The sequence below is a fragment of the Aptenodytes forsteri genome, unplaced genomic scaffold, assembly GCF_000699145.1.
Source record: "Aptenodytes forsteri isolate BGI_AS27 unplaced genomic scaffold, ASM69914v1 Scaffold534, whole genome shotgun sequence".
Lineage (NCBI taxonomy): Eukaryota > Metazoa > Chordata > Aves > Sphenisciformes > Spheniscidae > Aptenodytes > Aptenodytes forsteri.
Genome location: NW_008795712.1, coordinates 136,726 through 148,839, shown reverse-complemented (window position 1 = coordinate 148,839; position 12,114 = coordinate 136,726). Strand labels below are relative to the sequence as shown.

Genomic DNA, 12,114 nt, shown 5'->3' with positions numbered 1-12,114 from the left:
CCCCCCCACCCCACTCCGGGCAGCTCACAGACCCCACAGTGCCCAGGGCTGCACCCCATAGGGACCCACGTGTCCTACGGCCTCGCTGGGTGCCAGGGACCCCAATCCCAGGGGATGAGCAGGGTGCCGGGCCATACGCCCCATCGTAACCTGCTGGCCCATCCTCTGCCTGGCTCCGCTCGCCCCATGGCCCTCTCTGGAGTCACAGCCACCTTAGAACATCCCCACTGGGGAGCAGAGAGACCCGAGGCATCCCCACTGCACGCCCCCCCTTCATCTGCCCAAATCACCCCCTTGACCTGACCAAATACCCCACTGAAACCTCTTCAGAAAGTTCCCCCTCCTCTTCCCCACATTTCAGCCGCTGCCTGCTCCCCTCTTGCACCCCTGGATCTGGAAAACCGGCCGCGGTTCAGAGCTGACGGAGATGTGATCACACTGCGAGGAGCCCTCCCCGCTACCCAGGAGAACCCCACTCGGCCCCACCGAGCCGCTGTACGGCCGGAGGCACCGCGCTCCCTTGCGTCCTCGCCCCAGCAGCTCTAACGAGAGGCCATCTCGGCCGCTTTGCCAGGGGAAGTAATTGCTTCTGTGCAGTAATTAATACCAAAATGAGAACGCCAAAGCCACAGCTCCCCGGAGGTTTTGGGCATGCTCGGGGTTATTCCCGTCCCGCTGCAGCTGAAGAGGAGCGCAAGCGCGCAGGGTGCAGGCAGGGGCTTGGGCTGCCTGGCCTTGTCCGTGCCTTGGCCAGCACGGGACAGGGACACGAGCCCTGGCCACCTGCCCCAGGCCATGTCCCGTCAGGCCTGACACAGGGAGCCCAGGCCAACCCATGGCAGGTTGGCCACGGGGCAGGGCACCCTGGATGGGCCCCAGTTGGGAAGGTTAACTGGCCCGAAGGCCAGCAAAACTGGTCTGAAGGCCAGCAAGGGGACCCAGCACTGGTTCGTGGAGCAGGATGAGCGCAGCCTTGTCTCAGGGGAGTGTTCGTTTCCCAGGCCCCGCCTGGAGCAGCAGCAGGGAGCAGACCGTGGCCGTCAGGCACGGGGCCAGAGCAGAAATCCTCACGTTCTGCCCGCTGCCAGCTCCACCGAGCGCTGGGAGGCAGGCAGAGCACAGGCAGGCAGGGCAGCGCCTCTGGGCACGTCGAGGGAAGCTTTCCGTTCCAGAGGTCATCAGAGGTGGCTCCTGGCTGCGTTTCTGGATGCAGAACGGGAAGTCCCTTCGTTTGGGATTCGGATCCCGGCGTCTTCGTTGCAGGACGGACACTTCAGCAGCAGGACTTGCTCTTCGCATGAGGCAGGACGTGGGACTCGCAGGCCAAAGACAGAGCCCAGATGGTGGCAGCCTTGCTGGAGGGATCTGGAGCTTGGGGTCCTGATGGAGATGGCATGGAGGAAGCACGCTGCCCGGCTGTTGGTGCGGAGGTGTGTGTGCATGAAGCACGGACGGAGCTACCCCTCTGCCTCTGGGTCCCCTGACCACAGCCAGGCTCCACCACAGCTGGGTGCATCCCACATCACGTCCCCGTGGGACTCCCAGGGCTGCATTGATCCCTTACCCAGCTCCCACTCCTGCAGAGTTGATTCACAACCTCCATCATCACCCTCGAGGGCAGTTCTTCACCACCAGCCTTGGCCAGACCCGGCTGGGGAGGAGAGAAATGAGTCAAAGGGCAATTAAACATTAACAGCAGGCGGTCGCCGCGGGAGGACAGCTCACAGGGCTTCCTTTGTTCCAAAGGGGGGTTTAATTTATAAAAATAACACAACTTAGAAGGTCACCGGCATCGCTAGACGTGACACGCGTGTGTAATCATCTCCAAACATCCGGTCAGCTCGGTAAACAGACAGGAGAAACCCCAAGACCGGCGGCCAGAGTCACCTGAGGAGCAAACAGGAGGGACCGTGCATGGCACAACAGACCTGGAGAGCCCCTGAGCAGCAGGAACCAAGGAAGCCTTTAAACTACTCCAAGGCACTGAGATCCCACCCTCAAAGCGAAGTGCACCATTCAGCAACAGGATTATTTACCCTCCTCAATGGAAAAAGAATACAGAGAAATAGGTTTCAAGCCAGAATTAAGTGGTTTCCTCCACTAGATAAGTGGGGAGGTTTCCAGTGAACTCCATAGCCTTATAAAACGTGTGGAACAAGACCCCATCAGTGTAACCTGCCACAGCCCCAATGCCTGCCCTGCTGATCTCCCCCGGCCCAGCTTTTTATACATCTGGGAGAGGAAAAAATGGAGCTATTTTAAACATTAACCTCTTGTAGCAACATCTCCCCTTGGTTACTTCTACACCAGAGGAGCAAAAAGTGCTTCCCAGCAGGACAGATTGTTTCTTCTTCTCAGCAACCCAGCACCAGAAACCAGAGCAAGAGCAAAATGATACTGGCTTTAAAGTCCCTTAACGCTTGCTGCCAAAAAGAGGGAGGGATCTACTGTTGATTTATGATATATTTTGAAGGGGAAACACAGAAAAGCTGCCTTGAAGTGAAAAAAAAAAAAATATTGCACTGACCATAGGAGAAAACACTTTCGAACAGGATACCTGTGGGGTGGGGTAAGGATACGTACGCACGCACTCGGTAGCTTTCATTTCATAGCTTGGTGTCCTGACCTTCCCTGCCAAGCTCACAGAGCAGCGAGGAAATAAAACCGGGTCCTGACAAAACCACGGGACCCCGAGGGATCTCCCGTTTGGTCCCCCCTAAGAGCCTGGCAGCCATCACGGCTCTGACTTCCCTCAGGATCACAATGACCAGATCCCAAGGCTCTGCAAGCACTTCTTGGGGTGACCAGCAACGATCGATCCCCTCTAAATCAACAAGACTATTCAAAGACAACAGCAGCTGTGACTTGGAGGGAGTAACCCGCACCCACCTGCTGATCAGCAACCCGTAACACAACCAGCAAAGCAGGGTGATGCATTGCTGCCGTGAGAAAAGAGGGCCGGGGGAGAACACGCCCCCTCCACCGCTCGCCTAACCCGAGAGCGCCGTGGGGCCAAGCGAGCAGGCAGATCGCAGGCACCCACGCAGCTCTGCGGTGCGGGCGAAGCTCGGGAGACGAGGCTGGCCGAGGGGAGGAAGGGCAGAGCTGACAGGCAGCCATGTTGGGGGCCGAATTGCCTCCTCCTTGGGTCAGCACCCTCCTCCTGCCTGTAAATGGCCAGGGCCACCCACAGCCGAGGACAGTCCCCCACAGGGGCTGGTGGCACCTACCCAGAGCTCGCCAGCACGGCGTGAGCAGAGGGCTGGAAGAGGGGGAGCACGTGGCTTGAGGGCCTGCAGCCTTAGGGGCTCTTCCCGACGAGTTGAGCTCAGGGAGATGGAAGGAGGCGGTGGTAGGAGACTGTGCTGTCATGAGGGGGTGGGTGCCAGGGGGGAGACCCCTAGTCCTGCCAAAGGGACTGTCCTTGGCACCGTGACAGCTCAGGGAGGAAGGGGACAGGCCAGGGAAGACTGGGACACTCTTGGAGCCAGTTTCTCTCTGCAGTACCAGAGAGGCTTACTCAAGCAACCCGCCCTTTTCCTCACTGCCAAAAGCAGCATCGCTGGGTGTCAGCTGGAAGAAGCCAGCTTTGACCGAGCAGCTGAACGGCCCCAGTGCTCGGCAGTGCCGGCGCGGCTTTCAGCACGGGCAACCTTGCAGAGGTGGCTCCAGGATAACCCAGAAGGACCGACAACCCACTGCCCCTCCTGGGCATCCTCCACCCACGACACCAATGCTTTCAGGTGCAGCAGCACTCGCTCTGCCCTCACTGCATCCACAGGTTAGGGCCAGGCAAACCCCTCCACGGCTGGTAACTCCCAGGAGGTGTAACACAGCCAGGAAGGTGGGGACCTCACTGCTTTCAGCACTTAACGCCAACCACAACCTGGGGCCACGGATGCAGGGAGGGTTCTGGGGTCCCTCTCCCCTCCTCCGCACTCTGTCTCCTTTCCACCACATCGCAAGCGCAGTACAGTCGGATGCAGTCCTGCTTCCACGGGTGGTGCTGGGAGTGTCTGTGTCCATGCCAGCGGTAAGCGTGAGGAGGAGAAGGGTGCCCCACGGCCGTACGGCTGCCTGGGAGCTAGCTGGGAGGAGGGGAAGGTTTCCAGCTCTGAGTGGTTCTGTTCCCTACTTGATGTTTTTGAGAAGTGCGGTTCGGGCGTTCACCACCGCTTTGAAGGCGTCCTCGCTGCCGGGAGCCACACACTTATCGGGGTGGAGCAGCACGGCCAGCTTCCGATAGGCTTTGTTCACTTCATCCCTAGGAGATACGACAAGAGTGAGGGGACCCACGCCACACAAAGCGTGGCTCAGCTTTGCCCCGGCTGGCAGAGCACAGCAGGGCCAGGAGCTCCCCCTGTGCTAAACACCCCTGTGCAGACACTTCTGAGCCCTTCCCTTGCTGGCACTAGGGACCTCCAGGCTTTGGAGGCGATGCTATGGAGAAAGAGCTGGAGAAAAGCACACAGGGCGCTTCTTGGTGTGGCATGAGCAGAGGAGGGGGAGAACCCCTCTCCTGGGGCAGATACACCCTCTCCCCCACGGGACTGTGCCAGCACGAATGCTCCCATCATGCCAGACACGTGCCTGTGACACATGTCTCGGTGTGCCAAGTCTCTGGCACCAGGAGAGCAGAAAGCTGGGAGACAGCGTGGGGGCACACGCACCCTGACTCAGCTTCGCATCAAACCGCCTACGCGCTCCGGGCGAAGGCATTGCACATCGCTTCAGCCCTTTAAGCCTTGGGTGTCTGGTCCAAGGCAGACATCTTGGCTCCAGCTGCAGGCCGTGGAGAGAAGAGGGCACCTCCTGCGGGAGATGAGTCTGTCCGTGCTGGCAATCACAGCACAAACTGCCCTGCAGAGCTGCTGATCTCTCCCCACGGATGAGAGGGGGCCGGAGGAGGGGTTAGGCTCAACACCTACATTTCAGAGAGCCAACAGGAGAATGTACGAGTCCTGAATGATATATGTTATGCAGAAATCTACTCTCCAGCCCCTCCGCAAGGAGTACACAAGGGTAGACCTTGTGTTTCAGAGAGAAGAAAGCAAGGCATAGCTCTGGGAGCTTGTTTTAGCTGCCCAAGTCATACAGCAGAACTGGGAGATTCAATATCCAACCTCTTATACAGGCAATGACCAATTCCACCTGACTAGAGGTCCTCCGAGGAAGACAAGAGAAAGCTTGTCTTGTGGGAGTACTGTTTCCAGGTGGAAGAACTGTAACATCAACCCCTTTTTGATAAAGTGGGCAGCAGCCTTACAGCAGCTTAAAAGCTTCTCCAGACCTGGAGAGGAAGGAAAGTAAAGCTGGAGCTGCTCCAAACACGTCTGGCAAGTGAGTGACCAAAGACGGCTCAGCCTGGAGGCAGGATGCAGGGCCAGGCAGCTGACAGGGCTGAAGTTCTCATGTTCATCACTCCCCGCCCCTTGCCTCCAGCCTGGCTTGTCTGTTAAAAGGAGAAATTTGGTGCTCAGGACCGAGGGCTTCTTTTGCATTGCCTCAATTTTGTGGCTAGATACAAACTACTTGTGCCCAGCTGCTATATAAACCAAGGTAAGCTTATCAGCAGGCAGGTCACAGATGCAACCAGCCTGCTGGGTCAGAAAGATTAGGGACAGCCAGGCAAATGCTGAAGTCTCCCTCACCTTGTGGCTCCGGGTTTGACCCCCAGCATGTCCCAGCTGTCCTTGCTGTTGCGAATCCTGCGAATGGCATCTGCCTGCTCTTTGGTGAAGCTGACCCCCACGCTGGAGGGGGGACGCTTCCCGCCGTTGTCACACAGGTCGATGATGGCGGAGTAAAAAGTCTGCAGACACAGGGAGGAGTTAGCGGGAAGGAACGGTCCCCAAAGGCGGTGGCAGCGCATAGGAGATCCCACCACCCTTGCTGACTGAGGGCTCATCCTGCGATGCGAGTGGGATCATTTGCACAACGGCTGAATGTTCACTCCCCACTGCCTGGGCCGTGGGGGGGCCGGGATATCCCAGTTGGGGGGATCCGGTCCCTGCAGGGACAATGGGACAGGCTGAGAAGGAGGCCAGGCCCCACATTTATCTCAAACCCACTTCAGTTCAGTACTAGACCTGAAAAGGTGACATGGGCATCTCTGCATCGTGTTCCCAGTGCAGCAAGAGGGATCATCAGCTTTGAGCAACGCAATGCTAGGGCCAGCTCAGGACTAGGAGGACCAATACTGATCCTGACCTAAACAGGTATGGCTTTCTCAGGGTGGCATTTCACTGGGAAGACACCTCTGGAGCAGAGGGCCAACGGGTTTTGTGGGATCCAGGCAGTTCAGGGGATATTCTGCCGTCAAATCTTGGCTTAATGTGGTGTTTGTGCCCTCACCACCTTCATTCCGCCTCACCTGAAACATCTCGTTGATTCCTTCTCCTGTTTGTGCTGATGTCTCAAAGTAAAGAAAGCCCCGGCTCTCTGCCCAGAGCCGCCCCTCGCTTTCATCCACGCTGCGGTGCTTGGTGCAGTCGATCTAGACCGGGAGAAAAGGCAGAGATCAGAGCCCAGGCAGGGTCTGCAATGGCAGCTGGAAGAACAGAGCTCCAAGGCTGATCGTCTAATAGTGGGTAAGGGGCCTGTCTGGTTGGAGAGGCTGTTTGCTTATCCCGAAGGGATGGAGGCAGTGTGGAAAGAAAGCACAGAAAATGCAAGTGAAAAGGTCTTTGAGAGTTCGTCTAGACCAGAGACAGTGTCACCTCTACTTGATCCCCTCCTGACTGATGTGTGGCCACCACATTCTCAAAACCACGTTGAAATACAGTCTCCAGTGCTCCTCACACACACGTCCGGCTCTTAGAAAGTCTTCCCTACAACCTAACAATATTTCCCTTACTACAGCTGGAGCTCAACAGCTTGGGCACAGGCTGGGAACACAACAAGCCCTGAGGGCCGGAGATCAGGACCGCACTGCAGCCTGGCTCCCCACCACAGCCCACCTTGTTCGCACAGACAACGAAGACAATGTTCTCCATGTTCCCGTGCGGGCCCAGCTCCTGCTTCATCTCGGCTAGCCACGCGTCCAGCGCGTCGAAAGACTCCTTTTGTCCGACGTCGTAGACCAGGATGACCCCCTGCGTGTCCTTGTAAAACTCGTTCCTCACCTGTGGGGACAAAGGCAGGGCGCTGGCACCCACGACAGCCAGGCTGAGAGCACACGGCCCGACGGATCTGGGCGATCGCCATTTAGCTGGAACCTATTTGGTTCTGTGATAAAAATCTCAGGTCCACACAAACAGAAGATCACAGAAAAAGGACAGATGGGGGAACCCCAATACTACCCTCACTGTGCTGCCAGAGGAGAGCAATCAGCCCATAAAACACTCACCTCCACACAAAAGAGAAGCACAATGGCAGACAAGGTGTCAGACCAACTCCTGGGGAGACTGGGAGGTCTGGGAGTCGCCCGAGACATCCGTGTGTGTCCCTGTGTGTGAGGCAGCAGGGGAGAGCAAGGATCCAGGGCCAGCCACTGGACGGACTGCATGTCTAAGCCCAGCTACTGGCGGGATCTGCAGGATGTCTGTCTGTGCGTGTGGGTGCATGTAAGGGGGTCTGTACCAGCAGCTGGAGCGGGGTTGCAGCCTCTGGGGCTTGTATGCCCAGTGCCAGCAACTGGGGAGACCGAGGATCCCCAGGACAGCTGCTGGATGAGGGTCTAAGGTCAGCTACAGGACAGATATTGGAATAGACTAGACTATTTCAGTTGGAAGGGACCTACAACGATCATCTAGTCCAACTGCCTGACCAATTCAGGGCTGACCAAAAATTAAAGCATGTTATTAAGGGCATTGCCCAAATGCCTCTTAAACACTGACAGGCCTGGGGCATCGACCACCTCTCCAGGAAGCCTGTTCCAGGGTTTGACCGCCCTCTCGGTAAAGAAATGCTTCCTAACGTCCACTCTAAACCTCCCCTGGCGCAGCTTTGAACCATTCCCATGTGTCTTGTCCCTGGATCCCAGGGAGATCAGCACCTCTCTACGTCCCCTCCTCAGGAAGCTGTAGAGAGGGATGAGGTCGCCTCTCAGCCTCCTTTTCTCCAAACTAGACAAACCCAAAGTCCTCAGCTGCTCCTCAGAGGACACGCCTTCCAGCCCTTCACCAGCTTTGTTGCCCTCCTCTGGATGCATCCGAGGACCTTCACATCCTTCTCAAATGGTGGGGCCCAGAACCGCACACAGTACTTCACGTGAGGCCGCACCAATGCTGAATACAGCGGGACAATCCCCTCTTTTGATCGGCCGGTTATACTGTGTTCAATGCCCCCCAGGCCGCGGTTTGCCCTCCAGGCTGCCAGGGCACACTGCTGGCTCCTACTGAGCCTGCTGCTGACCAGCACCCCCAGACCCCTTTCGGCAGGGCTGCTCTCCAGCCACTCCCCTCCCAATTTATACTTGTGCCTGGCTTTTTTTTTTCCTTCCTTTTTTTTTCCCTCCTGTTTACTTATATTTTAGTATAAAACCAATTACACAGAGACATATGACACATTTACAAGTATTAAATGCTGAAAATACAAAAGCGAACAAAGCAGCAGAGCAGCATCAGTTTTCTGTCTTGTTGCTCTTCGATAAATATTCGCCATGTATTTATTCACCAAACTGACAGTTTAAGCCCATTATACTTTCCAAGGACTCAGAGTCTTTCTCTTCTCCCTTGTCTCATATGGATTAGCTGTGGCATAGCCAGAAAGTCAATACACATGAGCAGCTCATACATCTGCAAGTGATAACAGAGAGACCTCTACTGACCACACCTGCATCAGATGAGAGTCTTTACAGTCTCCTGTCCCTCAATTTCTTTATGCTGTCGGCTCTGTCCCCCAATCTCCCCGCTTCCTGCTGTGTTCCAGGCTATTCTTAATTAATTACACTTCACTGGTTACATGTACTATATCAGGACTTACAACCCCAAGTCAAGACTCGTAGTTCTACACGCGGAGACAAATAACATGGAAATCCTTGTTGTGCCCCAAACTTCAGAGCACGATGCTGAGAACACAAGGGAGGAACGGGAGGCTTATGAGCAACCAGATAAATAACAGCCAATAGCCAGGCAGTCACCTGGCCAGCATAAACCACTACAGTCCTCGTTGTTGTCGTCTCACTCTTTTGCCCTCACTCATTTTCACTTTTTTATGTCACATTAGTATTTATCGTGTTATAAACTACTCTTTCCTAACATTCTATACATTTTTATTAGTCACAGGATGACGCTTTGCCACGCATCAACAGTGTATTTATAATTAAGAATTAGTATGCATTACACTGTTAAAACAATAGGATTATACTGGATAAACATTTAACGTTCCTTTCTTCTGCTTGTGGGCCCGCTTTATTACTTTGTTTATAATTTAAAATAAATGTGATTAGCAGTGAGCACAATCACTCCTTTGTGCCAGCTCTCCAAAACGGATGTCGTAGTCTGTGTGTTCAAATCCTAAAGTTTTATCCTGCAAGCTCCTTTTTGTAAATAGTACTGTTTATTACTTGTATAGCAAATAATTTTAGAATAGAATAGAACAGAACAGAATATTTCAGTTGGAAGGGACCTACAACGATCATCTAGTCCAACTGCAAGTGTTTTACAGCACTTTGGTCATGGATTAGGATGCCAGTATGCTACAACTGCCCAAGGTAAGCTCCAAAGACCTCCCAATCTGAGTAAATTTAACCTCAAGATGGGCAGATTCATAAGCACAATGAGCCACTCTTAAATAGGGCTAGCAACACGAGTGGTAGCACAGCCAAACCTTACACTCGTGGTTTATGAGCAAGTTGTTGGGTTATTCTTTCTATCAGAGTTGTTTGTGGCTTTATAGGTTCCAGTTTTAATATAGTAAATTTGTTTTCCTTCTCCTGATCAGCCAGAGAGACCAGGATGAGGCCGGTGGTGCTGTCTGTGCCAGTGCTGGCCGTTTCTGTCTGTGTTGAGCTGTGCAGCCAGCCATGTGTATACGTGTATATGTCTTGTATGGGTGTGCCTGTGTGTGCCTGCTGGGGATACGTACTCAGCCTCGCTACTTGTTGGGACCTCAGAGTACGGCGCTGTGGCAGCCTCACCTCCGTCAGGCTCCTGGATTCGGCAACCCCTAGCAGCAGGGAGTCACTGCTCACGGAGAGGCAGCGAGGGTTTCCAGTGCTGGCCTGCATTAGGTGTCCGTGGCAGGAAAGAAGGGGGTGTACTGTAGTGAAGAAAGCTCGTAAGAAATGTATTTTCAAGTTTGCCACCCCCCAAACCCAATTTCAGGCAGAGCTGAGGAAAGCTGACGGGCGCCGAATGCTTCTGAGATGGGCTGGCTGAGGGCAGCCCTGCAGCGCGCTGCCCGGAGCCGGGTCTGCCTTACCTCGTAGAAGAACGGGTGCCCCGCCATGTCAAAGATGTTCACCTTCATCTCTCGGTCTCTGACCTGCACTCTGAAAGGAGAGGTGGGAAATGCTTGAGAAGGCTCCAGCTCAGCCCTTGCACAGGCTGTGCCCCCGCAGGAACACCCCTTATCTCTGCCAGCCCTCTGCAGAGAAAGAGCTGGGTGATCAGGGACAGAAAAATCAGGAAGAGGTTCCGAGTGCCGGTGTTTAGTGGCCAGAAAACTGCCCCTAGAGCTGGTCAGACAAGGAGGACAGCAGCAGCTCTGCATGTAACATGATAATGGGGAGCTACGCTACCAGAGGAAGGCTGATCATGCAGATTATCTCATTATTAAAGCAGAAATTCAGATTATGCCGTGGAAACTAAGCAGCCTTGGCAGAGCCAAGCACACCTGGCTCAGGGCAGCGTGGTCACTCAGGAGCAGCGGGAGGTGGGACAGTCCCACTGCACCTCTTCCCTCTGCCCCTGTGGAGACCAGCGCCCCCCGCAGCAGACACCTCGCCCAGGCCCTGGCAGACCCCACGCCTGCCATCTGCGACCACGCGGCTCATCCCACTCTCCCGGCACTTGCGGCTCCTCACCGCAAAGGTACTTACTTTGTGACGCCGTAGTCGATACCAATAGTCGCCAGGTATTTGGGAACGAACCTCTTCTCACAATAACGCTTTATAATGCAGCTCTGGGAGAAAGGAAAAGGGAGTCTCAGCAGGATGGTACTCTACACCATAATATTCACATTCATACGGAATTTGCTGACAGCCCCCAGCCAGCTGGACGGCTGCAAAGACATCAGCTCTGCCCTAAGTCCCTAAATGAACTAATTGACCCACAACCAAAGCACCAATCTCTACCAGGAGCAGTTTTCTTTCTGCAAAAAAGAAGGAAAAGCCACTGGGTGTCAGTTATTCCTTACCTGTGTGGGGGTTGGAGCGCCAAGAAACTCTGATTTATTCCCCTACGGAAAATATCCAGCCTGGAGGATCTGTGTGTTCGGGGGCCTGGGGGCAGTCAGCTCCCCAAAAGCCAGAGAGAACATTTGGGCAGCCGGAGCGGGCAGCCCGAGAAGCGCATTCGGGGTCACACCAGGTCCCTCCAGCCCCGCTTCTGCCCCTGACTGGCAGAGATAGTTTGGGGAGAGCAGAGGAGTCAGCTGCTATCGGCCGTCGAGAGAGAAACGCCATAAGGATAAATGCCACCTCCTTGCCCGCTCACTCCGTCCTGTAAGATCCTTCTGGATCTTCTTTGCCATCAGCGAGGCGTTTGTCTGCCCCGAGGGAGTCCTCGCGCTGTCAGCGGCTTAACGGGACATTTATTTAGCAAACAAAAAAGGGCAGCGCTTCAGAACGGAGCCTGGCTGGGAGAAGAAGTAACAACACCCCGGAGAAGAGCGGGGCCGTTCACCACAGCAGGAGGAAGGGGAGCTCCTGAGGAAACCCTGACTAAAGCCAAACCGGGGAGGGGGTGGGATTCCCCCCCTCCCCCCGCAACCTCCCGAGTGCCCTCGGGGAAGGCACTAAGGGCTGGATCCACGCTTTCTGCCCTCAGGCGCTGCACTACGGCATCTGTGGCTGGAGCACGGTCGTGCGGGCTCCCTCTGAAGGAGGTGGACGCGGGTACGCAGGAGCCCGGGCACGGAGGAGACCGTTGACCCACGGGCGCCGCCACGACACCCACTCCCCGCTGCGCGCCGAGGCACGCGGCCCCGCCCCTCCCCGCAGATTCCCCC

At 55.4% G+C, this 12,114-nt stretch overlaps 1 protein-coding gene across 1 annotated transcript in view; it reads right to left on the bottom strand.

Annotated features, from left to right (window-relative positions):
• Positions 1-3,795: 3,795 nt before the first annotated feature.
• The window catches only part of DNAJC27 (DnaJ heat shock protein family (Hsp40) member C27), a 27,722-nt gene continuing 19,403 nt past the window's right edge, over positions 3,796-12,114 (bottom strand). The window contains exons 2-7 of the mRNA XM_009283458.2: positions 10,985-11,067; positions 10,366-10,435; positions 6,960-7,124; positions 6,374-6,496; positions 5,652-5,812; positions 3,796-4,264 (exon numbers count right to left, since the gene is read on the bottom strand). Coding sequence (XP_009281733.1) covers positions 4,132-4,264; positions 5,652-5,812; positions 6,374-6,496; positions 6,960-7,124; positions 10,366-10,435; positions 10,985-11,067 — 735 coding nt within the window. The 3' untranslated portion in view covers positions 3,796-4,131. The remainder of the gene's footprint in view (positions 4,265-5,651; positions 5,813-6,373; positions 6,497-6,959; positions 7,125-10,365; positions 10,436-10,984; positions 11,068-12,114) is intronic.